General features: G+C 40.1%; 1 protein-coding gene across 5 annotated transcripts in view; it reads right to left on the bottom strand.

Annotated features, from left to right (window-relative positions):
* Nucleotides 1-58: 58 nt before the first annotated feature.
* The window catches only part of fgf11b (fibroblast growth factor 11b), a 62,767-nt gene continuing 35,242 nt past the window's right edge, over nt 59-27,583 (bottom strand). For all 5 annotated transcript variants that reach the window (XM_037687476.1, XM_037687475.1, XM_037687477.1 and 2 more), the window contains 3 exons: nt 16,465-16,568; nt 478-676; nt 59-391 (listed from right to left, as the gene is read on the bottom strand). In XM_037687476.1, the coding sequence (XP_037543404.1) occupies nt 255-391; nt 478-676; nt 16,465-16,568 (440 nt within the window). In that variant the 3' untranslated portion in view covers nt 59-254. The remainder of the gene's footprint in view (nt 392-477; nt 677-16,464; nt 16,569-27,583) is intronic.

The raw sequence follows: 27,583 nt of genomic DNA, 5'->3' as shown, positions 1-27,583 counted from the left end.
AAATGAAGGAACCTGTGAGGTTAACTTGGGGGCGGAGCTTTTTCTTGGACCCTGGGCTTTCCTTTGGGAGTGTGGGGCGACTCCTCCCTTGGCCTTCTTGGCTCCTGCTGGCCCTTTAACCCTCAGCATCTCGTAGTGCACTTCAGGAGTGTGGTGGCCAAAACGTGCTGTTCCTTCGGCCACCCTCAGTGCATTGTGGGCAACTGAGTTCACAGTGTCACTTGTGCCCTCTGTCTCACCCTCAGTCTCCTGTGCTAGGAGGCATCAGCCTTGGCAGATTCTCTCCGTCCGTTCTTCAGGGATGGAGAATCTGAGGTCTTGGCCGTCTTCCGAGGAGGGCTCACGGGCTCACTGACCAGCTCGTGAAGGGACGGCTCCTTGTACATCGCAACTGTGGAACAAAAGTAGAACAAATTCAGAACTACAGAATGTTAACAGAAAATAAAACCCAGCTAAAGTATTTTATGAGACCCAAACCTTCTATGACTTTAGGCAGGAAATGGGCGGCTCCTTTGGTCTTCTTCACCCGGTTGCCTTTCATAATCTGACCATCCCGGTTGATGCCAATATACCAGGAGCGGCCAGACTGGGTCTGACGGTACAGCATGGATGAATACGTGACGTAGTAGTTTTCAAACACGCTCTCTTTAAACTTGCACTCGGGAGTGAAGTTCTCCTGAAAAAGAAAGAAAAAAGTAAATCATAAGACCTAAATAATGAGCAAATGTTTTAGGAGAATGAATTTTAGTGCATGACAGCATGTATGTATGGACACGTGGATTAACTCCTAACGATATAGTTTGGTGACAGTTTCAAAGGAAAAAAAAGAAGATTAAAGTGACTCTGAGAGGAAGAACACTACAGTCCTTTGAGAAAAGGGCCCTTATTATACCGTTTAGGAAACGCATAACATAGCATCATTAATGCACACATTTTGTGTGTATTGCCATATTATAAATGTAAATAAAAACAGAAAGCAGAGATTTGCAAATATAAACCCATATTTTATTAAGAATTGAATACTACAACTGAATAACTTTATTCATAACTGAATCTCTAAGATCACTTGCATCTATTGTTGATCTTTGCGCAGAGATTTTTCTAAATTTCCAAATCCTTTTCATGACGTCATGAACTGTAAATTATGAGAAATTTAGTTTTTAAATTTTTTTGTTGAGGAACATCCATCTATCCATCCATCCATCCATTATCTTTACCCGCTTATTCCATTTTGGGTCACGGGGGTCGCTGGTGCCCATGTCCAGCAATCACTGTGCGAGGGGCGGGGTACACCATGGACAGGTCGCAAGTCCATCACAGGGACACATAGAGACAAACGAGACAAACAACCATTCACTCTCTCATTCACACCTAGGGACAATTTAGAGTTACCAATCAGCCTAACATGCATGTTTTTGGTCTGTGGGAGGAAACCGGAGCACCCGGAGAAAACCCACGCATGCACGGAGAGAACATGCAAACTCCACCCAGAAAGGCCCCTGGACTGGGGTTTGAACCAAGGACCTGCTCGCTGAGAGGCAGCAGCTCTACCAGTTGCGCCCCCGTGCTGCTGTTGAGGAACAATATTCAGAAATTCATTCACAGTATTTTTTCCCCCATTCTTTTTTTTGTTTGTTAGCATTTTCAGAGAGGCTGAATCTCTCAGAAGTAAAATGGGCAGAGGTTCATCAGTTTTTTGCAAATTGGTGAACCATCTTTACTTCTGAGAGATTCAGCCTCTCTAAAATGCTCTTTTAAGACCCAGTCCTCATTCTGACTTAATAATCAAACAATCTAAATCATTGCAATACAATGCTCCAGCTGTTTTCCATTCATCCATTTGTTGTCCCTGCCTCAGATTTTTAAGACACATTGCTGCCACAAAATCAAAATTAGCTTACTTTTCTCAAACAAAATAAATAAATAAAAATGGACATTTATTTAATTTAACCATTTTGAAGTTTACAACAGTCCATCGTAAATAAAATACAGGTATTCATAAATGAGATTTGCAAATACTGTACTGCAATCTGTTTTTATTTATTGATTTGTTTATTTTATTTACACATCTCTATTTTTTTCAGTATGCGGATTAAAGTCCACGTATAAGTTGAGTCAAAATGAAAAATATACTGGGGTAATAATACATAACACAGCCTGGTACTAGTAGGGTCAACTGTAAGTACCAGAAAAGTACTATGTATCTGCTATGCACATTTATCTAGATACCTATTATATACCTGGTATTTACCTGGTATATGCCCATTCAGTACTGGGTACATACCCAGTGCCTACAGATGCATACCAGAAGGAGACTGTATTTTTACAGAATCACATTAATTCACATTATTTTGGCTAATAAAAGTGTGAAGCAATAATCCAGTCAGAATTAAACTATTTCTCTGAGGTTGTTCAAACACTTATCTACAATATGTAAGATACTGATTGTTTGTAACCTTTCCACAAAACCCCACATCATCATATCTGAACTAACTCGGATCCTTGTACATTATTATCTAGAAAAAACAGCAAATGTTGCCTTAAAATTAAAAGCTGAAAGTACTTTTTCACAATTAAACTTTATTAAATTACTGACATGTATTTAGTTACCAAAACTGTTACTAATTCCATTAACTGATTGATCAAATAATCAAATCCTAAAATGTCTCCTTGATTTCCCTCTGCTTGAATTGTACCTTTTTTTTTTTCTTCCCCCCTTTGAGCAAAAGCCCAAAAGACAAATGGTAAAGTGAATGAATCAGATTGAAGGACTTGGCAAATTGGTTTAAAGACAGTCTGGGGACTTGTGGTTTGGTATTTTAAATAAAAAGATTAGGAGACACTACATTTGTGCATATTTTTGGCTTTGGATATACAAAACAAAGTCAAGACCATCCATCAATTTTATACTCGCACTCGTGGCCAGTTAAGGATACCATGCACTTCGTTCCACGCACAATCAGTTCACACAAGTAAAATCCATCACGTCGCAGTCACTTGAAAGTCAATTAATTTGGGGCCACTCCTGTGTTCTGTTAATTTTCCGTGCTGGCTGAATCTGAAGAGGCCGAATAAAAAGAAATGAGCAGAACTTGGATGAAATCCAGCAGTTTAAGCCCGTCATTGTAACGGATCATGCGCCCCTCCCTCTCTGTCCTCAGCATAAAGATTACTGAACCCTGCATAATGTTGACCGGTGATTTTAACCAACAGAGACAGACATGCATCTCTCTTAGCCCCCATTAGTGTCTCTACAGGGTCCTTCCCTCCCGTCAGAGAGCACAGCCAATCTGCTAGATTGATTAAGTGAGGCCAGCAGAGCAGGAATGGCTGAGTGCAGAAATTTTCCAAGACTTTGAACAACAGCGGAGGGCCAAAGGATCACAGCCTGGTAGGGACAAGCTTTAATAAAAAGCCAAAGGAGATGGAGAAGGTGCGGGAGAATCCAGTTTTGCAATTATCACAGATCATCACCTTTCTCCTTCAAAGAGAGATGTCCTTCTTTAGCTGAGGAAGCGTTACAAGACTTTAGATACTGCCACTCCAGTTGGTGCCCATTACACAGTTCTCTTCTAACTGTATATCAACAAAAACAATCTCCTACCCAAACTAAAGAAATTATATAACAACATCACCCTCACATCGCAGAGCTATTTTAAGATCCACTGACAGGTTAGATATCTTCTGCTGTGGTAACACTGAGGATGGGATCGATAGATGATCCGCTTCATTCATTATTAATCGGGCCAGAGAAGAGAGGGCTGGGGACGGGAGGGAGCCAGAGGAAGGCGAGCAGAAGATCACTTGGAGGGGACAGATTGGATGCAGGGCATTAAAGCAGATAAAGTAGAAAGAGCTCAGGAGGGACCCTCCCTTTGTTTTCTTTCAGAAGCAAAAGTTGAACTGCAGTTAGTTAAGAACTCTTGGTTTAAAAACACATGTACTGTATTTTTTTCCCCTATAAGTAACATTTTTTGTATAATTTGAATGCCCTGCGACTTAAAGGCTGAAGCAACGCATGATGGATTTTTTCCCCCATATTTATAAGCCAGTTTTTGGCTAAGATATGATCGTTTTCATTCATTCTGACTGAAAATATTGAACACTACCATTTTCAGCCACTAGATGTTACTCTAGTGGTAAGGCATGCCGTTGTACCATGTAGGTAAAAGTGGCTATAATGACAAATTCAAAAAAGTTCAAGACAAAAACACTCGGACTTTATTTATTATGCTTTATACTTTTTTGTTTTTGTCTTGAACTTTTTTGAATTTACCATGTCCTGGATGACTGAGAATCTTCACCAGCTATTAATGACACAATCGGCCTGCCACAGCCTGCCATAGCCTGCCATAGCCTGCCACCTTTGTTCTGCTCGCTGCTTGGAGCAACTGTCAAACCAGCTTCATTTTGCTGCACTGCCCCAACGAAATGCAGCTAATTGGACAATTAAATTAATTTTATTAAGTAAAGTTCAACTTAGACACACCTTTACTATAAAGTCGAGCAAACAAATAATTGTTTTTATGTGTTTATCTTGTTAAATTTTGAAGAAACGCACAGCAACTCGTCCCTCAGCGCGTTCCTACTTCTGCATATCCGCTTTTGAAATACAGCTGATTTGACCATTAAAGTACATTTATTAAGCAAAAGTTAGACTGAGACACACCTTTGCTATAATTTTGAGCAAACAACTAATTGTTTTTAAATGTTAATCTTCTTTAATTCTTGTTAAAGTCCTCCTGTGCATGCTCCCAATTTTTGGCACAACACCGGCCCACACTTCCGGGTTGTCAGTGGTGATGCGTAACAAACACGACGTGTCAGCTGTGAACAATAGATGTGACTTATATGGCGAAGTGATATATTTATGGATTTTTCCACTTTATTAGACATAATTGGACTGATGCAACTTATAGGGCGGAGCGACGTGTACGGTGGAAAATACAATACTTCTTTAAAGAGAACTTGTTCCTCCAAAGAACTCAATCTCTGTGATGACATTATTAACAGCCCTTCTACCAAATCATCCTGTATTTAAAGGCTCAGCATTCTTTGAAGAAATGCGTGTCACCCTTTCATGCCTGAAACTTACATATCCTATTTTGATAAGTAAAGACAGTTATAGACATTTTGTTCATTCCTGTAAATGCGTTACACACAATCTCATGCAATATTACGAGATCTTGCAAGAGCTGTTAGTGCTCAAAGCTTGTGTTGAGGATGGCTCTCAGCTACTACCAAACCAAACATTAGCTAAATAACTGTAAAAAAAGACACACTTATAGTCATGTTTTGTGTTGTTTAAAGTCAGTCAGCTGTGGCAACCATCTTACATGTGTCAATGTCAAAAAGAATATATTCTAGATGTGCCTCCACTAATTATTTTCTGAAATTTTGATGGAAATCCATCAAACACTCCATGAGATATTTTGATAACAGTGAACAGGGTTCATGTCAATAGTTAATGCCAAAGTTTTGAGCAAACTTGGGGGGTGTGGTGGTGCAGAGGATGGGCCTGCAACCGAGGGGTTGCCGGTCAACTCCCCAGGGCAACTCCCCGGATCGACAACGTCAAAATGTGGGTTGAAAAGGTGAAACACCCACACCTGTCTCCACTCTTATTTGCCCCACTCTGGGACCATGAGCAAGGCCCTTAACCCCCACCATCTGCTCCCCAGGCGCCTTTGTTGGCAGCTCTCTGCTTCACATGCATGTGCTCACGTGTGCAATGGGAGAAATGCAGAGAATTAATTTCCCTGTTGGAGATTAATAGAGTACAATAATAATAAAAAAAACGATGTCCTGCAATGTATATTGCTGTTTCAGCTACAGCCACGACAAATTTAATCCCAATATCTCTCAAATCTTCTGAGTTTAACATTGTGTTTCATAACATTAGTAAACTATAGTGGTCATCTTGAACTGGGTTGACTTCAAACATTAATAAGTTGTAGATGTTTGTCTACTGTCTGTCAATGATGTATGTCAATGGCTACTTTTTTAAAGTTTTGTAAAAAGTATGTCCCGTTGTTCATGAATATATTGCTAAAAGTCAGACGGAGTGGACTCCAACAGTAAAGCACAACATTTAAAAAAAGGTCCTGCACAGTTCTTGAAATATAAGTTAAGGATGGGTTTCAATACTAGTATGCTAAATTTTTAGCTTAATGTCTGTAAAACTGACTGAATTGTGGAAAAATAACAAGATTTATATAATCAACTGCACAGATGAACATTTTTTTTTTAAGTTATATGTTTTACATTCAACCCAAATTCCTTAATAATCTCATTCTTTAATCAGGACTAATTAAAAAGCTTTGGTATGTGACTGTGCTCCTTTTTGTGTGCCTGAAGTCAAAAATAAACATGAACAACAGCAGATGAGAAAGGTAATGTCAGGTTCATGCTGAGAATCCCTGAGATGAGAAGAACCTTTTTATGATGCGGAGTATTGTCTCGACCCAGCCTGCACACGCTCACCTCCTCCTTTTGCATCCCCTGTGTCTGATTACATATATCCTGCTCCATGCCACCATACACCGAAGGCACCCTCATACAACCAAACAAATACAGTGGAGAGCTAATAATATACTTTGACAGAGCAGAGTTCCCTAAATCTAACTAACGTCCTCTCCTAATTAGTGCATAATGATCAGGAATGAAAGTTATGGCCGTGAGTAATGTCTATATCTTGTTTATTCCATCTAGCAGCACAAAATTCGAGCTAATTCCCTGGAAAATGTAGCTCTACTGTATGTCTGGAATTCAAACCATGTTTCGGGATTGTGTTGTGAAGTTATTTGTAGTCCCCCTGTGTAGACAGCAGAGGTCACAGGACTTCAGCGTCTATTGACCGTCCCACCAGCCTTCTGGAGTAATCTGTGAGTTCTACAAAGAAGTCTTCTGTGCTGCAGTAATACCGCCACAGTCCTATTGCATTATGACTGCAGAGACTTCCTCGCATGGCATCGCAAAGCTCATTCGCATCTCCTCTCTGTTAGGCAGACACATGGGCACAATCTGTGGTACGCAGGGAGGGGAGGGAGCCACCAGAAGGGCATGTTGTTGATGTTGTTGCTGAGTGGGATGTAAATGCACAATGACACGCCATGTTACATAAGTCAGTGGGACAGAGATGCGCCTATTAAGAGGAGTTTACAGACTATGAGACTGGGAGTTAATACCGTCTGTCAGGACACTTGTATACTCTGTCCCCTGTGCTCTATTTTACAAATTATGCTCTCTTGACAGGAGCAGAGTGGATGATGATGTGCGGCGACTTATTACTCTGCGAGGCTGAGTGATATCTGAAATGTTCCTATCAATACATTCCTGTTCGGAAATGACTGTTCCGAACATTCCTCTGCTTTCTATTTTCTAGGATATATGTAGTTAACAGAGGCAGCACGGTGGCGCAACTGGTAGAGCTGCTGCCTCTCAGCGAGCAGGTCCCTGGTTCAAACCCCGGTCCAGGGGCCTTTCTGGGTGGAGTTTGCATGTTCTCTCCGTGCATGCGTGGGTTTTCTCCGGGTGCTCCGGTTTCCTCCCACAGTCCAAAAACATGCATGTTAGGCTGATTGGTAACTCTAAATTGTCCCTGGGTGTGAATGAGAGAGTGAATGTTTGTTTGTCTCGTTTGTCTCTATGTGGCCCTGTGATGGACTTGCGACCTGTCCAGGGTGTACCCCGCCCCTCGCACAGTGATTGCTGGACATGGGCACCAGCGACCCCCGTGACCCAAAAATGGAATAAGCTGGTAAAGAAAATGGATGGATGGATGGATGTAGTTAACAGTGGGATTTTTTTTTGTATCATTAGCTGTTCCATTATCTCTGCAAATTGCAGGCACTTCTTTCCAATATTTCCCTTTGCAGCTTGAATGAAGAGCTCTAGCTCAAGACACATCATGAATTTATCAGAAAGTATGGGTTTTTATCCCCTCTAAGTTATCCTAATTGACTGCCCTGCATAATGTTTTTCTTTATCTTGACAGATCTGCCCCATGTCTCTTTAGTCTTGTCCAGGCCAATTATTGTCTCTACTACTTTGTCTAATGTCAATGTTCTCTCCTATCCTGTGATAAAAGTGATGCTTCTCTCCAACAGCAGGTGATGTCATGCATGTTAATGTACATTCATCCCTTGCTATATCACAGATTCACTGTATCACAGGGTTTTTAAGCCCAGTTTTTATATTGAACTAATATAAAATAGCATATTATTTATAGTTATTACATATTTGACTGTATTAAATGATGCAGTCAGAACTAATCTCTCCAATCTGAGGTCATTTATAGAGCTATGTACCTACCGTGATGGCCACTGCCATATACGTGTAAACCTTGTGAGCTGGATAACTTGAAAAACAACCAATGTGCCGACTTTCTTTTGGTGTGTGGCTGCATCTAGATGTAAAAAAGGTTCAGATAGAAAACTGGGTTGCCATGTCAAAATCCAAGTGGCCACCACTGTATATGTGTGTAAACTGACTACCCGTCATTTGAAAAAACTATGTTTTCTAATTTTTATATTGCTTTAAAGTATAGTTTCCTCAAATGACTGGGATAGTGGGAGGGGTGGTTGAAGATTAATCTATGGTGACCAAAGCCACTTTTGTCCCACCCAATGGTTCTGCCATTGCACCTGGTGGTGGATAAAATGTCCCCCTCCACTCACCAGATCTGACATTCTGCACCACAGATAAGAAAAAGAAAATCTATCTCTCTTCTTACTCACATTATAACTCCTACCTACTTGAATATCTTGCACTAAAAAACATTGAGGTTTACTTGCATTCCCTGTTCAATTCCAGTACAGAAACACACTCATCTTGAAAACCACAAACATTCACTATTCACATCCTCCAGCGATGGGGGACATTGCCATACCACTTTTTTATTTTTATTTTCTACTTTTCTTGCAAGTAACTTAGTTCTATGCACCCATTCCTTACCATGTACCTTTCAAACATTTTGTAATTGATCGTCCTTGTGTACCTTGGTGTGTTTAATCCTACGTCTCCCTATATTTTAAGTTAATTTGCTTATGCCCCTATATAGCCTTTTTTACCCCAAGTATTTGAATTGTATCCCCTGCATTGTGTTTAAACTTGTTTTGTGCTTTTCTAGATTTTGCTTAAATTTGTCCAGTCTTTTGTAAGATGTATCCACTTTCCACTGATATTGACGTATTAGTGCAAGTCACCTTTATTCACCTTGTAACAAAAACAACTCTTGAATTCTTGACTGTCAGCAGCCACCCTAGTGTTTATCAACTCAACTCCTTAATTTTCTTTCACATACACGTTAACCATATCAATGAAAAATTGGAAGGAAGAAACAGTTTTTATAACAGAGAAAGGCATTTCTTGGTGATGCCCACAGACTAAAATTTGTACCCGAAACAAGGCAACTATTGATTTCCTTTGCTTGTGAGCGAGCCTGTTTCAACAAAATGATCACTGTGGGTAAGATGCATTAAAACATTTATTCCCTCTGATTATTTGTCAGAAAACAATTTAAGAAGCATGAAGGAACTGCTAGTAAAAATTGCTCCTCTGAAGGCTCATTTAAAGTTAGTTTATCATTAAAAAAACAAGAACTACCAAGATCTAGATGTTCTAGAATTGCACCGCATGTTGGAGTAGCTCCGTTACTTTCATTCTGTTATTGCTTTTGAAAACTTTAATTCCTCTTTTTTCTGGATGTAAATCGCTTTTTCCGGATGATTACTTCCTCTGGTATCGGATGCTTTGGAGCTGGAAGGATTTTTAATGAAACCTTTTTACTTTGGGGCATTTGTTGTGATATCCTGATCCGCAACCGTGGCAACAAGGTGGTTTTTTTTAACAACCAGGAGCAGCTGATTAACATCTCAAAAGCTCAAATACCTCAACTACAGCCCCAAATCCCAAATGAGCTGAAAAGAAGGCGCTGTGGATGAATTCCCGTCAACCTGGCGGCGGTGCTCGAGTACCTGACTGCCGAGATCATGGAGCTGGTGGGAAACTTGGCTCAGGACAACGGAACGACCGGGAATAGGATCATCCCCCAGCACCTTCAGCAGTCTGTCCGTGGCGACGCGGAGCTCGGCAGACTGCTGGGAGGAGTGACCATCGCTCAGGGAGGAATTCTGCCCGGCATTCGGGCAGTCCTGCTGCCCAGGAGGACCGAGAGGCCTGCCAAATCCGACAGCAAGCTGGATCCAGGTAGGTCGATATCTGTGGCCAGATTTTTTCGAATTTGCTGCAGGAGATCCTTCCTGCCCACAGCTATCATGATCTATAACAACTCTTGAATGAAACCAGGATGACCTATGACAACACTTAATTTCCCTTTGGGATTAATAAAATATTTTTGAATTGAATTGAATTGAATCACATGGGGGCAGCACGGTGGCGCAACTGGTAGAGCTGCTGCCTCTCAGCGAGTAGGTCCTTGGTTCAAACCTCGGTCCAGGGGCCTTCTGGGTGGAGTTTGCATGTTCTCTCCGTGCATGCGTGGGTTTTCTCCGGGTACTCCGGTTTCCTCCCACAGACCAAAAACATGCATGTTAGGCTGACTGGTAACTCTAAATTGTCCCTAGGTGTGAGTGAGAGAGTGAATGGTTGTTTGTCTCGTTTGTCTCTATGTGGCCCTGTGATGGACTTGCGACCTGTCCAGGGTGTACCCCGCCCCTCGCCCAGTGATTGCTGGACATGGGCACCAGCGACCCCCGTGACCCAAAATGGAATAAACGGGTAAAGATAATGGATGGATGGATGGATGAATCACATGGTGCTTTAAATTCAAGATGAATGAACAATTATTAAATTGCAAAAATATACACAAAACTGCTATGCCACCAGAACTTCTTCACGTCTGTTGCACCACAGAGAATATTGAGTCTCTATTAAATCAAATAAGTAATTATATAAAATAAAACAGCAAGTCTGTTATACAGATCGTTAAAACCGGGTGCTGTAACTGTGCGTGCATATTTGTGTGAAGAAATTCTCTGAAAGAGGTCAGTGTAGGTAGCAGTAATGCTGGTTCAGAGGAAATCCCTGCTTTTTTGGGTCATAAAAACGAACACTGAGCGGGTAAAATAATAGGAGAGGGTGCAGCCACACTACAACTGTCTGTCTGACAGCATCTGAGGCTCCCACTTGTTTTTGAGTGTAATATTTACTGTCATCAAAAGCCCACCCGTTTCCAAGTATAAATTGATGAGAAGTGTAACTCTAATGCAGCGCAAAGAAATTGTCCTTAAAGGAGAAATTTGAAATTTTGCTGAAAAATGTGTCACATTTTAAAATTAAACTGTTGCTCTCTAACAGAGCAATGTTGTGTATGCTGTTCAGTGTCAGGAGGGCTGTGATCAGTCCTACATCGGGGAAACAAAACAGCCACTGGCCAAAAGGATGGACCAGCACAGAAGATCATCATCAGGCCAGGACTCTGCGGTCTACACTCATCTCCAGGCCAGCGGTCACTCTTTCAGGAATGAAGATGTTCACATCCTGGACAGAGAGGAACGATGGTTTGAGAGAGGAGTAAAGGAGGCCATCTTTGTGAAAAGAAATCGTCCATCATTAAACAGGGGTGGAGGCCTCCGGGTTCAACTGTCCCCCTCTTACAATGCTGTGATTGCTAGTATCACTCAGCCCTCTGTGAACAGTAAACAGCCATCAGTGTGCTAATGATCCATTGTTAGGCTGATGGTCCTTCTTGAGCATGTGATCAGTTGGTTTTGGTTGTCAGCAGCAAAACTGGTTGATCCACTCTGAGAAGGTGCTATTTAAGAGACTGAGCTGAATACAGCACCTCAGACTGAGGAAGTCTCTTGGATGAGAGACGAAACATTTCTACATTTTTTGTTGATTTGCTTTGTTTTGTTTTTTTGAATGTCCAGAGGACCAGATTTAACTTTTTTAGATTTTTCTACCTGAATTATTGAGCATGCATCAGGATGTTGCTCTCTAAATTGCACAGTTTAATTTCAATGTAATTATCTTGAGAAAAATGAACAGAAAGCAAAATTTGTAGCATAGAATGCTAACATTTTCTCTATAGTTAAATGCTATTACTTGTTTAAATTAGATTTTTGTTCAAAGTACTGATGAATACTCTGACACACAATCTTGTAGCTTCACATAAATTCTAAGAATAACGTTGAACTGCTTAATTCTTCTTCATGAAACTTTATAAATGCTTTTTAAACCTACTTTTTTAACTTTACCATGAAAAGTAATGTGCCTACAATTTTAAGTACTGATTGAACAGCTGAACAATTTGTATCTTCAGCTAATAGAACACATTTTGAAAGAAGTCATTGAAAAGTCTAATCTATGCTGTTGACACTACAGCCTGTATCTCATTAAGCTGCAAACTTTGGTGAACATCATTTGTAGGGGAGCCTCCAAGATGTCTCAATGTTTGTAGGGACTTTGTCTTTGTTTTTGAGTATGTTCAAAAAATGTGTGCACCAATTCTTTCCATAAAATAGTCACTACGGTTTGCAGGCACCTTGAACCCTTCTCAGCTTTGTTTCTGTAAATTTAGGACCACTAAAGCTGTATTTTGGCACATGCACAGGTGCTTTCCTGATAAAATTAAGCATCTGAGGTGTCGGCTCTGAATGACCATGAAAAGGTCTATGGAAAATTAATTCTTATAAAATATGTCATTGGTCAAGTTAGATACAAAGTGGACTGAGGTGTGTGGGGCAGAGTTGGGCAACAAGCGGTTTTGCAAGCTGCACATACAAAACTAGGTTGTGATTTTCAAAATATACTGTGCAAAACACGACCACTTGGCTCACTGGTCTTTAGTCTTCTATTATTTACAATCCAGTCAAATTCTACATTAGTGTTCAGACTGTACAAGAAAAAGGTCCAAATCTTCTTCCAGGTTGCAAAGATGTTTGACATATTTTGCTTCTTGTTCAAGCTATTTTTGGGATAAAGACAGATGACAGGTGGACAACTAAATCCTGGCTTCATCTTTATTAATGAGGATATTGTTCCGGTCTGTCATGGTGAAGGAGCAGCTGAGACAGAGAGCAATACTTTCAGTTTATTGGTTTGTCTATCAAGACCCGCAGAATAAAATCTCATGTTCAAACAGCTGAAATGAGATTTCTCCGTTGGGTGGTTACCTCTACAGTATGCCACCAGCATTGGTGGCATAGAGGTTAGATAGGGTGGGCCTGTGATTGGAAGGTTGCCAGTTCAACTCCATGTACCAACAACATCAAAATGTGTGTGGGAAAGGTAAAACATCCACCCCTGCCTCTGCCCTAAGTTGACCCTCTATGGCTCCTTGAGCAAAGCTCTTAATCCCCACCATCTACTCCCAAACAGGTCTCTCTTGAAAATGAGTCATTTTGACTCAGTGAGACTACATCTATAAATAAAGCTTAAATAAAATAATAATAATAATAAAAAAAACACTTTTAGATAAATTAAGGAGCTTAATCCTGTGGAAAGGTCCTCCATATCAAAATAAAATCATCTGATGGGGTTCAATAATCTTATTAGAATTCAACAGGAGGATCTAGAGATAAGAGAGTTGTCTGGGTTTCCCCTTCCAGACCTGATACCTCCACAGCCCGGCTACAGGAAAGTTGAAGAAAATGAATGCGTAAATAGATATAATTTGAATTCAACCTGTATTTATCCAGGTTAGTCTCATTGAGTCACAAGGACTCATTTACAAGATAGACCTGTTTTAGACAGGCAACGTATAAAGTATGTAGTGAACTAAGCCTCAGGTCAAATCTGGCCCTGAGGGCCTTCCTGAAACAAGAACTGTCATTTCATTGATTTGAGTCCAGAAACACAAAACCAAGTCCATCCAGAGACTTTCTAAGTGTGTCCTGCAATGATCAATTGAAAGAACACTCTCTTTTTCTATTATCATTACTATCTTACAAATGTCTTGATAATCAAAGTGTGTTTAATTCAAATAATTTTTAAATGTTGAAGTGAACTACTTATTTTAAATCAACTGTGAAACAGTATTAATGATTTTTAATCCTAATTCAAAGTAGAAATCTAGTTAATGTCTGTTACAGAGTAATTATTCATTTTCTTGATCTTCTGTCTGAAATGAGCAAGTTGTAAGTCGGTCAAACGTCGGAGACAAACGCAAACAAGTTTGTTGGAACGAACTGTCATGTTTTTAAATCCTCTCAGACGTAAATAGAGAAGCTGGCACCTGTTTCCTCCCAACTCGCCTAAACATTTCTCTTGTCTGTCTCAAAAACATTTTCTGTCTGTTCCAAAACATTTGTTCTGTTTTTCTGACTTCTAGTGACCTCTTACGTCACAAAAACACACCCCTTGTTGGCTTTTTCAGCCAATCAAGACTTCCCAAATGAACCGGAAACAGAACTCTTTAAATGTCGACACTTCCTAGTTCCAACGAGTGCGGTGGGAGAGCAGTTCAGTTCGGAGAGCAGCACCGAACAGGAAAGTTGCTGGGGAGAACAGGAGGTTCCAGACATGATCCGAAGTTCTTCCGAGTCTTGTGGGAATTATGCAATCTTCCACATCTGAGTGGAACTCTGACGGACTCACAACTCATGTGAGTCCAACCGAGAGGTGAACGTGTGTCGAACGAAGTACCGTCACTACTCCGGACGTTTCCCAACCATCCTATGGAGACGCTAGAAATGGTAGCATTAAATGGAACTCCGTACCAGCTGATTCATCTTCAGAGAGGTAACGAGTCGATTTCCTACTGAAGCGTACTGAGATGAAACTGGGTTCGAATGGAGAGTGCCGTTCTTATACCGACACATTTTCCCTCACACACATTTTCTCTCCACTTAACTCCTTCATTCCCCATCTTTAAACTCTTCTATCTTGCCAGTAATTAATCCAGATATTTTCAGAAATGTCTGTTGTAGAGCTTGAACCCAGATACCATGGCTGTATGGTCTCTGACGTAGAGCTAATTAATTAAGCTGTTGTTGAAATCAATTTGCCAAATTAATGTAAATGTGTGATGTTAAACTTTGATTCTGTTAATAAATGACTGCATTCATTTGATGGGTCAAAGAAAATTAACGTCTCACGTCACATTTAATTTCAATGCACGATATTATTCAGTCCAGAAAAATGAATGAATCCGTTTAATTTATGAATATATCACAGATATATGTTCATCTACAAGTACAGACAAGAATAAACTACAGTAAAATGCAGTTAAAATAAAAGTAGTGTTCTAAAACAATAAATCAATGTGCCATATAAAAAAGGTAAAATACTAACAACAAGAAAAAATATGCTTTGATGTTTCTATTGTCTTTATCAAATGTTTAAAACCCCTTAAAGAAATTAAGGTGGACAACTTCAGTTCTTGTTGCAAGGTGTTCCAGGTTACAGGAGCAGAGTTGAAAAGGGCATTTTTACCAAGTTCAGACTGCAATGAGGGAACGCTGCAGGTAATGATGTCTTGAGAGCGCATGTTGTAACTGCACTGACAAAGTGACTTGTGGGAGGAGATACTGTATATGAAGGCAGCCGACTAAGGAGTGATTTAAAGATGAAAATGTACCTGTGTGAGAGCCTACATGAAGTTAATGATGACCAGTTTACCAGTGAATACAAAGTGCAATGATGGGTATGGTAGTTATAACCAGTTATAAATCTTAGCATGCCATGGTAGACATCATCCAACATCTGCAAGCTGGCAGGGGCATTCATGTAAATAATGGTAAATGATAAATGGACTGTACTTATATAGCACCTTTCTAACTTATGAAGATACTCAAAGCTCTTTACACTACAATCTGTGCCTCATTTACCTACATACAGCACTCTACTAGATCTATATAAAGAATAATCAGTGCTTTATCACATTCATACACTGATGGGGCACACATCAGAGGCAATGAGGGGTTCAGTGTCTTGCCCAGGGACACTTCGGCATGTGACTGATGGTGGAATCGAACCCCCAACTTTTGCATTGGAGGACGACTGTTCAAACCGCTCAGCCACAGCTGCCCCTGTCACCGTAGTCACTATGGTGACAAAAATGTAAATAATGTCATCATAGTCAACAACTGGTTGGAAAGTAGCAGTTTACAAGGTGTTTTCTGGCATTCAGAGTTAATCGAGATCTATTTCTGAAAAAGAAACTCAGTTCATATTTCAGTTTTTTTATCAAGTTTTTGATATGCGGTTTAAAAGAGAGATGTGCATCAACCAAGTTTCCAGGTATTTGTAAGAATCCACAAACTCAATAGGAACACCATGCATGGATGAGATAGGAAGGAGAGTTTCTGGCACTAACTTTCTGCAACATCCATTTAGTTTTATCAGCATTTAGCAACAGTTTGAGATGGAATAAGTCTGTATCATCTGCAATTATTTATGTAAGAGAGAAATATTAAACTGAAGACCAACAGAAATTCAGATGATGTGTTGATTCTCACTGTTGAATTTCTTGTCAAATTCTAGGATGACAGCACTCACCGATGTATAGAGGTATCCTTCCCCATTCATGGCGAGGTACAGCCCTGTTTTTGTCCCTTGAATTGCCACAATCCGTAGTCCCACTGGAATTAGGTTGAACTGTGCTAAATTGGGGAAAAAAGTACAAGAGCGAGAATGACTAAAGGAGCTAGAAATTTTTTTTTTTTTTTTGCATTAAAAACAAGTGTCCATTGAAATGCATGATGTCCTGGCCTGATGCTGCTTATGAACATGCTTCAGCATTAGTATTCAAACTGCTGAAATTTAGGCTTGAAAGCATTTTGAACTAATATGCATCTGCACTGAAGGTGCACAAGAAACAAGAGTCATAAAATCATCTCCTGATGGTCATGAACTGTTAGAAATTTAAATGGTGGTAATAGGATGATGTGATCTGAGAAGTTAAAAAATGATGGAAGACATATACCAAATATTAATAACGTTAATATTTAAAGATGTATATATTTTTTTTCAAGCACAATATTTAAAACATACTCCATCTTGTTCAATGCTTGACCTTTACTGAGGTGGGATCTGAACCCATTGTCTGGTTGGCAGGCAAGCACTCATCCTATAACTGTGCCTTCACTCAGAAAGAATGCAGTCGTGGTTGGGGTTTATAGATGAATTGATTGATTGATTGATTGATTGCTTGTTTGATTGTTTGACTGATTTATTGATTGTTTTGTTTATGTAAGGCATGCTCATCCCTTTTGTTCACTTGCTGCATTGTCAAAACCATAACTGAGGTGTCCAGAGAATGGACCATGTGGAAAAATAAATAATACGAATTCCTAAATAATGTGTTTGCTTTATATTTTTACTGGGTAATTCATTACCTCAAAAACACCATCTTAAATTTGCTCTTGTGCAAATGAAGCTTCTTTGAAGCACTGAAGATGTTTTTAAATTAAGGGTTCATTACATGAAACTTTGTGGCACAGTCTTTTTTGGCACCATCTGGTGGCCAAAAGTATAAAGATCAGCTTGAAGCCACAGCTTGAAGCCACAGCTTGAAAAGAGGTGTTTCATTCTGTTTGCCCAATGGACTGAGCTGGCAGCTGTTGATAAAAACCCTGAGACATTTCTATCTAATATCATTGTCATCATCATTGTGATGCTTTGAACATTTTTTTTGTGTGGGTGTGTGGGCGAAAGTATAAAGTTATGGTTATTTGATGATTAAATAACTTGTGGAATAAACTTGTTTAAAACGTATGTCAAACTATTAGAAATGTAAATGGTTCAAATAAGATGAAGTAAACGTAGTATTAAAAACATTTGGAAGACTAAATCCTAATGTATGAAGATGTAGAAGCAGTTTGAAGCATGCGATTTATCCAATTTGCTCCATGTTTGGCCTGACTGAGGTGGGATTTAAGTAGTCTGGTTGGCTCATTCCTCTCATCTATTCCTTCAGTAAGCTAGCAGTCGTAGTTTAGTTTTTTGTGTGTGAGGCCTGCACACCTGTCCTTTAACCAGAGCGGTTAATTCACTTGCTTTAAGACTGAGGACACCAAACTTAAAAGCTCTGCTCAAACTATGCTAACTGGGATTGAACCATGAGTGAAGAAAACATTTATTAAATAATTTTATAAGTATGTAAACTAATAAATAACTACTGCTAATTAGTTTTTTAAATGTTAGTTTTGAATTTGTAACATCATTACAAATTGCTCAAATTGCTACAAATTTCTAAGTGTTTTGCCAAGATGGCCGCGCTCACGGAAGCCGCAGCTTCACTGGCTCCTGGTGAGATTTCAGTTTTCAGAAGTTTTGAAATTGACTCTGAGCCTGTCTCCATACGTGTGTGAATTATAGCTGAACCTAACTGATGAGTATGAGAGGATTTACAAGGAATACAGCAGCGATCAACAACATCTTAAAACTACGCTTGGCAGACTACAGCTCTTAAAGTCATCTGCGTGTAGGAAGTAGCTGAGGCGCTCAAACGGAAAGAAGAGGCACTGTGCCCCGTTGAAGAAGAGAGGTTGCCGGGCAGGGGTATTAGTAAGGCTGAAAGCTAACGCTAAGGCTGGCAAACTTCCGATAGCCTCTCTATTTCTGTTGAACATCTGCTCTTTGGATATTAAGATGGATTTGCTTTGATTGAGAGTGGGTGCCTGAGCAGAGATGATGAAATGTGCTGTACGTTTTCTGACAGAATCATGGCTTAACAGCAACATGCCGAATTCCGTGTTCCAGCCGGAGGACAGACTTTTTTTTAACGATTGGACTGTTGCAGCAAACTAACGGGGAAAACAGGCAGAGGGGGAGTGTGCGTCTACGTAAGTAAAAGTTGGTACAAAAACTGTACTCTGATAAACAGCTTTTGCTTCAAGGCTTTGGAGCAGCTAACAGTGAACTGTCGACCACATTCCAACATTTTTCAGTCAGGTCATCTGGACAGTTTCATTTTTTTGTGCTGAAACGTTTCTCTTTCAGTCCGGAAGGCTTCATCAGTCAAGGAAACACACAACACAAAACTGATTCTTCCCCCAACAGCTTACTCCAAAGTGGAACAAACCAGTTATGTTGGTGCTAAGATGGTGTATTTGACACGCCCCATCCTCCATTGCCGGTCCTCTTCCTTGTTGACAGTCGTGTCAAACCAGTTGAAAACAACAAAGTCCATGCTCAATAATCCACACCATTTTAGCACCAACATAACTGGTTTGTTCCACTTTGGAGTAAGCTGTTGGGGGAAGAATCAGTTTTGTGTTGTGTGTTTCCTTGACTGATGAAGCCTTCCAGATCGAAGGTGAAATGTTTCAGCACAAAAAAAGAAACTGTCCAGATGACCTGACTGGAAAATGTTGGATTGTATACCTGGATTATTGAGCATGGACTTTGTTGTCGACCACATTATTTACCCCGCGAGTTTATGGCAGTGCTCATAATAGCTGTTTACATAGCCCCGGATGCTAATGCTAAAGACACCCTGCTGGAGCTGCATGATAAAATTAGATCGTTGCAGAACAAACACCCTGAGACATTTTACATTTGGTGGCTGGTGACTTCAACCACGTAAATCTGAGGGACGCTCTCCCAAGACTTTTATCAGCATGTGACCATTCCTACATGAGGAAACAACATGCTGGACCGTGTTTACACCAACATACGAGATGCATACAAAGCCACACCCCACCCCTACCTCTGACTCTCTGACCATATCTCCATCTTTCTGACCCCTGCTTACCTCCCCTCACTGAGATGCTCCAGACCAACACAAAGAATAGTCAGGGGATGGGTGAGAATCAGTAACTCCATACTGAAGAAGTGTTTTGCGTGTACAGACTGGCAAGTCTTCAGAGAAGCTGCTGTGGGGGTGGGGGGTGGGGGGAGCTAGGCCTGGAGGAATACACATCCTTGGTCCTGGGACACATCAGCAAGTGTGCTGATGATGTCACCATAACCAGGACTGTGAAGAGCTATCTGAACCAGAAACCCTGGCTGAATACAGAGGTCTGCACCCTGCTGGAAGCCAGGGACACTGCCCTCAGGTCTGATAACTCATAGGAGTTGAGAAGGACAAGGAAAGAGCTGGTTGCTGGTATTGAAACGGCCAAAGCCACATATGCATGGAGGATCCAGGGTCAATTCTCCTCACAAGACCAATGGAGCATGTGGAGGGGCATTACATGCATAACAGATTATAAGGGCAGGGGTGCACAATGCCCTAGGGACTCATCACTGCCTGTTGTCCTCAACAAGTTCTACATGTTTTGAAGACCCGAACAGACCACCCAGCACCAGACTCGACTTACCACTGGAAGAGGAGCTTCTCAGCGTGACCTCAGCTGAATTGAGGAGTACTTTCAGGAGGATTAATCCTCACAAAGCAACCGGCCCAAACAACATTCTGGGGAAGGTACTGAAAGACTGTGCCGATCAGCTCTGCCAGGTGCTGGCCAACATCTTTAACTCCTCACTTACCCTGGCAACAGTTCCCATCTGTCTGAAGACTGCTACCATCATTCCATATCCAAAGAGCTCTGCAATGACTGGTCTGAATGACTGTTGGCCAGTAGCCCTCACCCTGATAGTCGCTAAATGCTTCGAAAGACTGATCATGACCCACATCACAACAATCATCAACATCAGCAAGGAGCCTCACCAGTACGCATAACGCAAGAATCGATCAACAGAGGACACCATCTCCTCTGTGGTCCAAACTACGCTCACCCACCTTGAGCAGAAGGACTCCTACATCCGTATGCTTTGTGTGGTCTTCATTTCTGCCTCCAACATCATGATTTCCCAGACCCGGATGGACAAACTACTCATACTAGGACTAAGCCCCTCTATATGCAGCTGGGTCCTGGACTTCTTAATAAACAGACTGCAGTCTGTGAGGATCCACAACTTCTCCTTTATCATAACCCTCAGCACTGGCTGCCCTCAGGGCTGTGTATTGAGCCCTGTGCTGTTCACTCTGCTCACATGACTGCACACCAACTCATTCAGGCTATAATACTGTAAAGTTTTCAGACGATACAGTGGTGGTTGGATGCATCACAAACAGTCCATCTGCAGGCAGGAGGGGGAACACCCGGAGAGCTGGTGCAGGAAAAACAAGCTTTACATCAATGTGAAGAATATGAAGGAGATGCTCGTCAACTTCTGATGGAACAAACTCACCTACCCCCCACCCCCCACCCCCCACTCCCAAATATAGGAGGATCTACAGTGGAAGTGCTCTCCAGCTACAAGTGCTTAGGTTTGCACCTGAATGACAACCTCCACTGGGGCAACAACACTACCAGCCTGATCAAAACGGCTCATCAGAGACTATTTCCTCAGGCGACTGAGGCGAGCTGGTCTGGGAAGCTCAGTCCTCACCTCCTTCTACAGGTGTACAGTGGAGAGCATCCTGTGCTCCAGCATCAACGTGTGGCATGGAGCCTGCACAGCTGCAGAAATAAAAGCTCTGCAGAGAGTGGTGAAGGCTGCACAGAAGTCTGTTGGAGTCAGTCTCCCCACCACCACAGACATCTACACCTCAAGATGCAGGAAGAGGGCCACCTGCATCATGAAGAACCCCACTCACCCAGCACACACAATTTTTGCCCCGCTCCCCTCAGGAAGGAGGTTAAGGAGCATTAAATCTAGAATCACTAGACTGAGGAACAGCTTCTTTCCTGAAGCTGTCAGACTCATGAATCTCTAATCAGGATTATCACATGTTCGTGCTGCTTTTGTTTGGCATTTTGTTTTAGTACTATTAGTGTTTAGCGTATTCTTAGTGTAGTGTGGGTTTGGACTCGCTCATTTGCACATGAACTGATTGCTGACTGGAAACAGGGAAGAGTGGCAGGCTAACTTGAACAGTACTGTGTAGTAGTATGTATATGATATATATTCATACTTTTCACGAGTTCCTCATCTTTCTGACTGTGTAAATGTCGTGCATTGAATTTTAACAGAAATGTAACGAGAGACGTCATTTATCTTTGACCCATCAAAATGAATGCGGTCATTTAATTTCAGAATCAAAGTTTAACATCAAACATTTACATTAATTTGGCAAAATATGAAAATAATAACAGACAAGTTTCACAAATAATGAACTTCAATCACGCGGCGGTGATTGAGGACTTAGCTTCAGATATTTCTAAATATCTGTACTGATTTTAGGAGAAAGCAGAGTTTAAGATGGAAATGGAGATTTATCTTACAGAGAGATTTGTGAGGGAATTAATCTGTTTGACCAGAAAACGTGCACGCTCCATCAGATCTCAGCTGGCCTCCGGTACACTTAGTCGAAAATAGAACCTTCTACCTGGTTGACGATGAAATCAGCGTCGGCGTAGGTTCCTTTCTGACTCTTTCAGCGTCTCCGTGAGGACTGCCAAACCCTTAGAGAGTCGTACGAGGTTGTTCAAACAGAAGTTATAATCCCAAAACGTCTCTGGATCATCCTGAACGCGTTTGCACCCAAGAACTCTGACTCCATCACTCTGTGCACTCTCTAGTTGAACTCATTTCTGAGTGCAGCAACACAGCAACCAACAAACTCCAGCAACTCAGCGTCTCAGCCTCTCCAGCCACTGTATGAACTGGGAAGTTGCCACATTTTAAATGGGTCGACTTCCGGGTCATTTGAGAGCTTTTTGATTGGTCGATGGACCAGGAATAGAGGTGTGGTTTGTGATGTAAGATGTTATTAACAGTCAAGGATTGTTTTAGTGACAAACAGAAAGATTATTGTAGGACTTCAGACTTCGTGGAGTCTCACTCTTATTATCTTCTGAAAAAGTTTAAACATGACATTTTTCTCGGTAAACATTTTAGTTGACCGAAAACCGACCTTTAACATACTTACATTGCAGACAGAAAAATCAAGAAATGCATATTAACCTGATTTCTTCTTTGAATGAGGAATAAAAATCATTACTTACTGTTTATGTAAAATAAAAATGAGTAGTTCTCTTCAACCTGTAAACATTGAGTGAACTAACACAATTTGATTATCAAACATTTGTAAAACAGTAATGATCATAGAGAATTGTCTTTTCTGCTTGATTAATTCAAGAAAGAAAGTCACCAGATGGCTCAAACTGTATTTCTGGATGCAGATCAATGAAATAACAGTCTCTGTTCATCTGATCAAGATTTGAGGTCAGATCAGGTTCAGATCAGGACAAAAATGTTTATCTGGTGAGAATACCACAAGTATGTATTGCAAATGCACAATAATAATAATAATTAATAATAAATAATAATATTAAATAATAATAATGGAAGAAGAAGTTAAACAGGGGGAATGTTGTTTTATTCACGTCTTATTTAGAACACTAGCACACAGCAGTCCTGAGTTTTCTTTGCTGGCGTTTTTGTTCCATTATGCATCAAATGTTCTCAGTTGGTGAGAGGTCTGAAGCTGCAGGCAGATCAGTTTAACACCCAGACTACCATGAAGTCAGCCATGACGTTGATACATGATGAGTTTAAGCATTATCTTGCTGAAAGCCTTCCCTGAAGAAGATGCCAACTTGAGGGTGGAACCAATTGTTCTAGAACCTGTATTTTTTGCACTGACGGTGCTTTTCCAGATGCAAAAGCTGCTCATGCCAGAGGCACTGATGCACCTCCATACTATCAGAGAGGCAGACTTATAAATTGTGCGCTAACAGGCTGACTACTTTTACTCTTTTTTTTATAAGGTAAATGTGGCATTTCTGGTTACCAAAAATAAACAAATAATATTAATAATCTAAAAAAGTTAAATCTGGTCCTCTGGACATTAAAAAAAACCAAAACAACAAAAAAATGTAGAAACGTTTCGTCTCTCTGTGATCAGTCTTACATCGGGGAAACAAAACAGCCACTGGCCAAAAGGATGGCCCAGCACAGAAGATCAACATCATCAGGCCAGGACTCTGCGGTCTACACTCATCTCCAGGCCAGCGGTCACTCTTTCAGGGATGAAGATGTTCACATCCTGGACAGAGAGGAATGATGGTTTGAGAGAGGAGTAAAGGAGGCCGTCTTTGTGAAAAGAAACCGTCCATCATTAAACAGGGGTGGAGGCCTACGTGTTCAATTGTCCCCCTCTTACAATGCTGTGATTGCTAGTATCACTCAGCCCTCTGTGAATAGTAAACAGCCATCAGTGTGCTAATGATCCATTGTTAGGCTGATGGTCCTTCTTGAGCATGTGATCAGCTGGTTTTGGTTGTCAGCAGCAAAACTGGTTGATCCACTCTGAGAAGGTGCTATTTAAGAGACTGAGCTGAATACAGCACCTCAGACTGAGGAAGTCTCTCGGATGAGAGACGAAACGTTTCTACATTTTTTTGTTGTTTTGCTTTGTTTTTTTGTTTTTTTTGAATGTCCAGAGGACCAGATTTAACTTTTTTAGATTTTTCTATCTGGATTATTGAGCATGCATCAGGAAATATTAATAATCAAACAAAATACAACTTAGATTTGTTCTCTGTTTCCTCAATTCATTCTAAGTGAACTTTGAACCTTAGAAGATAACTCTTCCACCATTTCTGACCTGTGCTGGCAAAATGAGCACAAATGAAGAATTTTTCAATATTGAATGGATATTATTTTCAAATTCACCATCTCAGAAGCTTCAAAATTGAAATTTGGGACTTTATCATTCTTGTTTTGTTTGCAAGAATGCAAGTGGTTTGAAAACTTTAACTCTTATTGGTCTAGAAGAAGTCATCGGAAATTCCAGCCCATATTAAAAAAAGTTAGACCTAATTGTCAGGATCTGTGTGTTTTTTATTATGTTGTTAGTTTTTTTATTTTCCCCCTTGTGATTATGTGCCCTGATGTAGATGATGTGATATTCAACTCAACTCAACTATTACACTCAAATATTCAACTTATTTTGGTAAATTAAAAGCATTACAAGAAAGGAAAACAATATAAAATGGTAAATCAATAATTTACCAAAAAAGGAATATGTTGAAGTCGAGGCTTATACTTGCCTACTCTATTCATAGACTCAGCAGTCTACAATAATGAATATCTACTGTTATCGTAGTGTCTCTCTCTTTCTACTGCAGACACAGGATGACAAAAGGCTCAACTCCGGTGTTCTTCACTGACCACTCCCTTTCTCTTTGCTCTTTAAAATCTGTTTTAACGATCGAAAATTGTGTTTTTGGATTGTTAAAAGCAGCTAAGCTACGAGCTAAGCTTCGAGCTAAACTAACAGGCCGACCTTGGGGAAAAATCCTCCGTCTTGTCGAAGCTCCAAAATTCAAGGTTGAAACCCGTGCCTTCATCTAAAAAGTTGTTTTTCTTTGCAAAAAGAATCTGAGAACTTGTTTACTGATATTTTATTAAAAGCTTTGTGTGAAAAATACTATGCTAAAGAGCTCAAACCACACCGAGCGTCCTCCATTTTGAGAACTGAAAAAAAGGAAGGAGACAGCTCATGACACTTCAAAGGGGCTCCCTCCCACTTTTCTTAAAGAGACACACTGCTCGCTCCCTCACTATCCATCCTTTGGTTCAGACAGTCTTATACTGTCATCCGGTGGTCAAAAAAGGTACTACATGCAAAACAAATCAACATTTCTTCTTAAATTTGTCAATAATTACTAATTATTGTCAAATTTCAAACAATATTATCGTTTATCGCAATAATTTTTGAGAAAATTAATCGCCCAGCAAAATTTGTTATTGTGACAGGCCTAGCTCCAACTTTGTTGAAATTGGGGTTGTACAAGAAACAAAGCTGTGTAAGTGGATATCTCTGTCTGTTGTGATTAAACTACTTTTAGGATCAAACAGCAAAGAGTAATATGAACAAGTGAATAAATACAATCATCTTTCAAGCTAACATCTTTAAAGTCAACTGGCCAAATACTAAAAATAGTATACATGTGACAGAGAGACTGCAGGAGTTTCAGCCTGAACAATGATTCTTTAACGGTCGCATCAAACAGTGACATCATCTCAGCAGTGGCAGCATCTTGACTTTCTGTGGTTACAAACTTTCATTTTAGTGAAATGCACTAGAGTTCATAAAAATCCCTACCTGTGATTCAAGCATTTCTAAGAGAGGAAACATTAAATTGTCAAAAATTGGCAGCCAGTTTGACACATTTCCCATTTCTGTTTAAATAGAAAAATAACAGTGCTAATTTAAATTAATTTGACTGGTGAGCTGATGAAATCCTGACTTATTCCTCAACACCTCAGCCTCGGGGCCCCTATGGCACGGCATGGCTCCTGCTGTGGTTCTGTTTAGCCCACTGCAGCATTAATTTGTCTGAACTTAGAGGTTTCTGTCTTACTGAGGACAACTTCTGTTTCATTTTTATCCCCCACTGCTGAAGGCAATGGCAGAGCACTTATGGTTTGCTCGTGTTTGTGTATTTGTGTGTATCGTTAGCAAAACATCTCATGAACCACATAAATTTTAATAAGATTTCAGTAAACAATCATTGGTTGACTTGCACAACTTGGTATTTTTTGGAGTCAACCTGATTCAAAAAAAGCCCCCATAGCAAAGATATTTTAGCAAACACACACAAAAAGGTTCAGTCAATTTTACACAGAGTTAAAATTCGGTGATCAGTAGTTGAGGCTGATCCCAATTTATACTCTAAGAGATTGAATGTTGTCAGGGTTTAAAACAGTTTCCAATAAGTATTGGAATCAACTACTTCTGTTAGCAAAATATTTTGTGAATCACTAGACTTTAATGAACTTTCAAAAAGTAATCATTAAATTAAGATCTAGAACAATTTACCATTTGGACCTAACCCATTTTAAAAAGTGATTTTGTTGTGATAGTAGATGAAGATTATCCCCAGCACACACTCCAAGCTTAAAACCTTCACCATTAACTAATGTACCCTATTTATCTGTTAGCCAAATAGCTCATGACCAATTGGACAAATTGTAATTAAATTAACAAAATAATAATAATTGTTGGCTGTATGTTTTTGGAATAACTTTTGGAGTCAACCCAATTCTAAATGGATGCCTGTGTTCACCTCTACTTCACGGTTCATTTTTCGTGGACTTGCTCTATTGCGAGTTTTCAAAATAAGATTGAACATGACACACAACTGGCTGACTGATGAATGAGCCTCATGATCGACATGGAATTTTTATTTAAAATGAATTATTTTCAATTATTTAGCACCTGCTGCATATGTGTGCAGCCCACACTACAGGAGAAACTTCCTGCTGCAGCTCCTCATCCCTCTTCTGTGATCTACGTTCTGCAGTGGAGATATGTGAGTGGTCGAGAGCTGAGATCATGACATGCTGTGCTCGTTTAGAGAATTTAAAGTTTAGAAACATTTACATTGTTTAGAATATTGCAAGAGTGTGGGAATGGTTTAAAATGCCTTTATACATACATACATATATTCATTCAACCTTTATTTAGACATGTTAACCCCATTGAGCCTCGTGGACTCATTTACAAGAGAGACCTGATTTCAACAAAGAATGATGACAACAATGGACAACAGCAACAACAATAGACAGTTATACAAAGGCATACAGTTTTTTATTTTTAATGTTTATTTTTTACAAATTAAAATAGGATGGCAAAAAAGTAGCAAAAACAGCTAGACTAAAAACAGGAACATATATATATATATATATATATATATATATATATATATATATA

This window comes from Nematolebias whitei, chromosome 14 (assembly GCF_014905685.2).
Source record: "Nematolebias whitei isolate Nwh7 chromosome 14, NemWhi1, whole genome shotgun sequence".
In the NCBI taxonomy this organism is placed as follows: Eukaryota; Metazoa; Chordata; class Actinopteri; order Cyprinodontiformes; family Rivulidae; genus Nematolebias; species Nematolebias whitei.
Note: the sequence above shows the minus strand (reverse complement) of the source record. Positions and strands in the feature narration are given on the sequence as shown.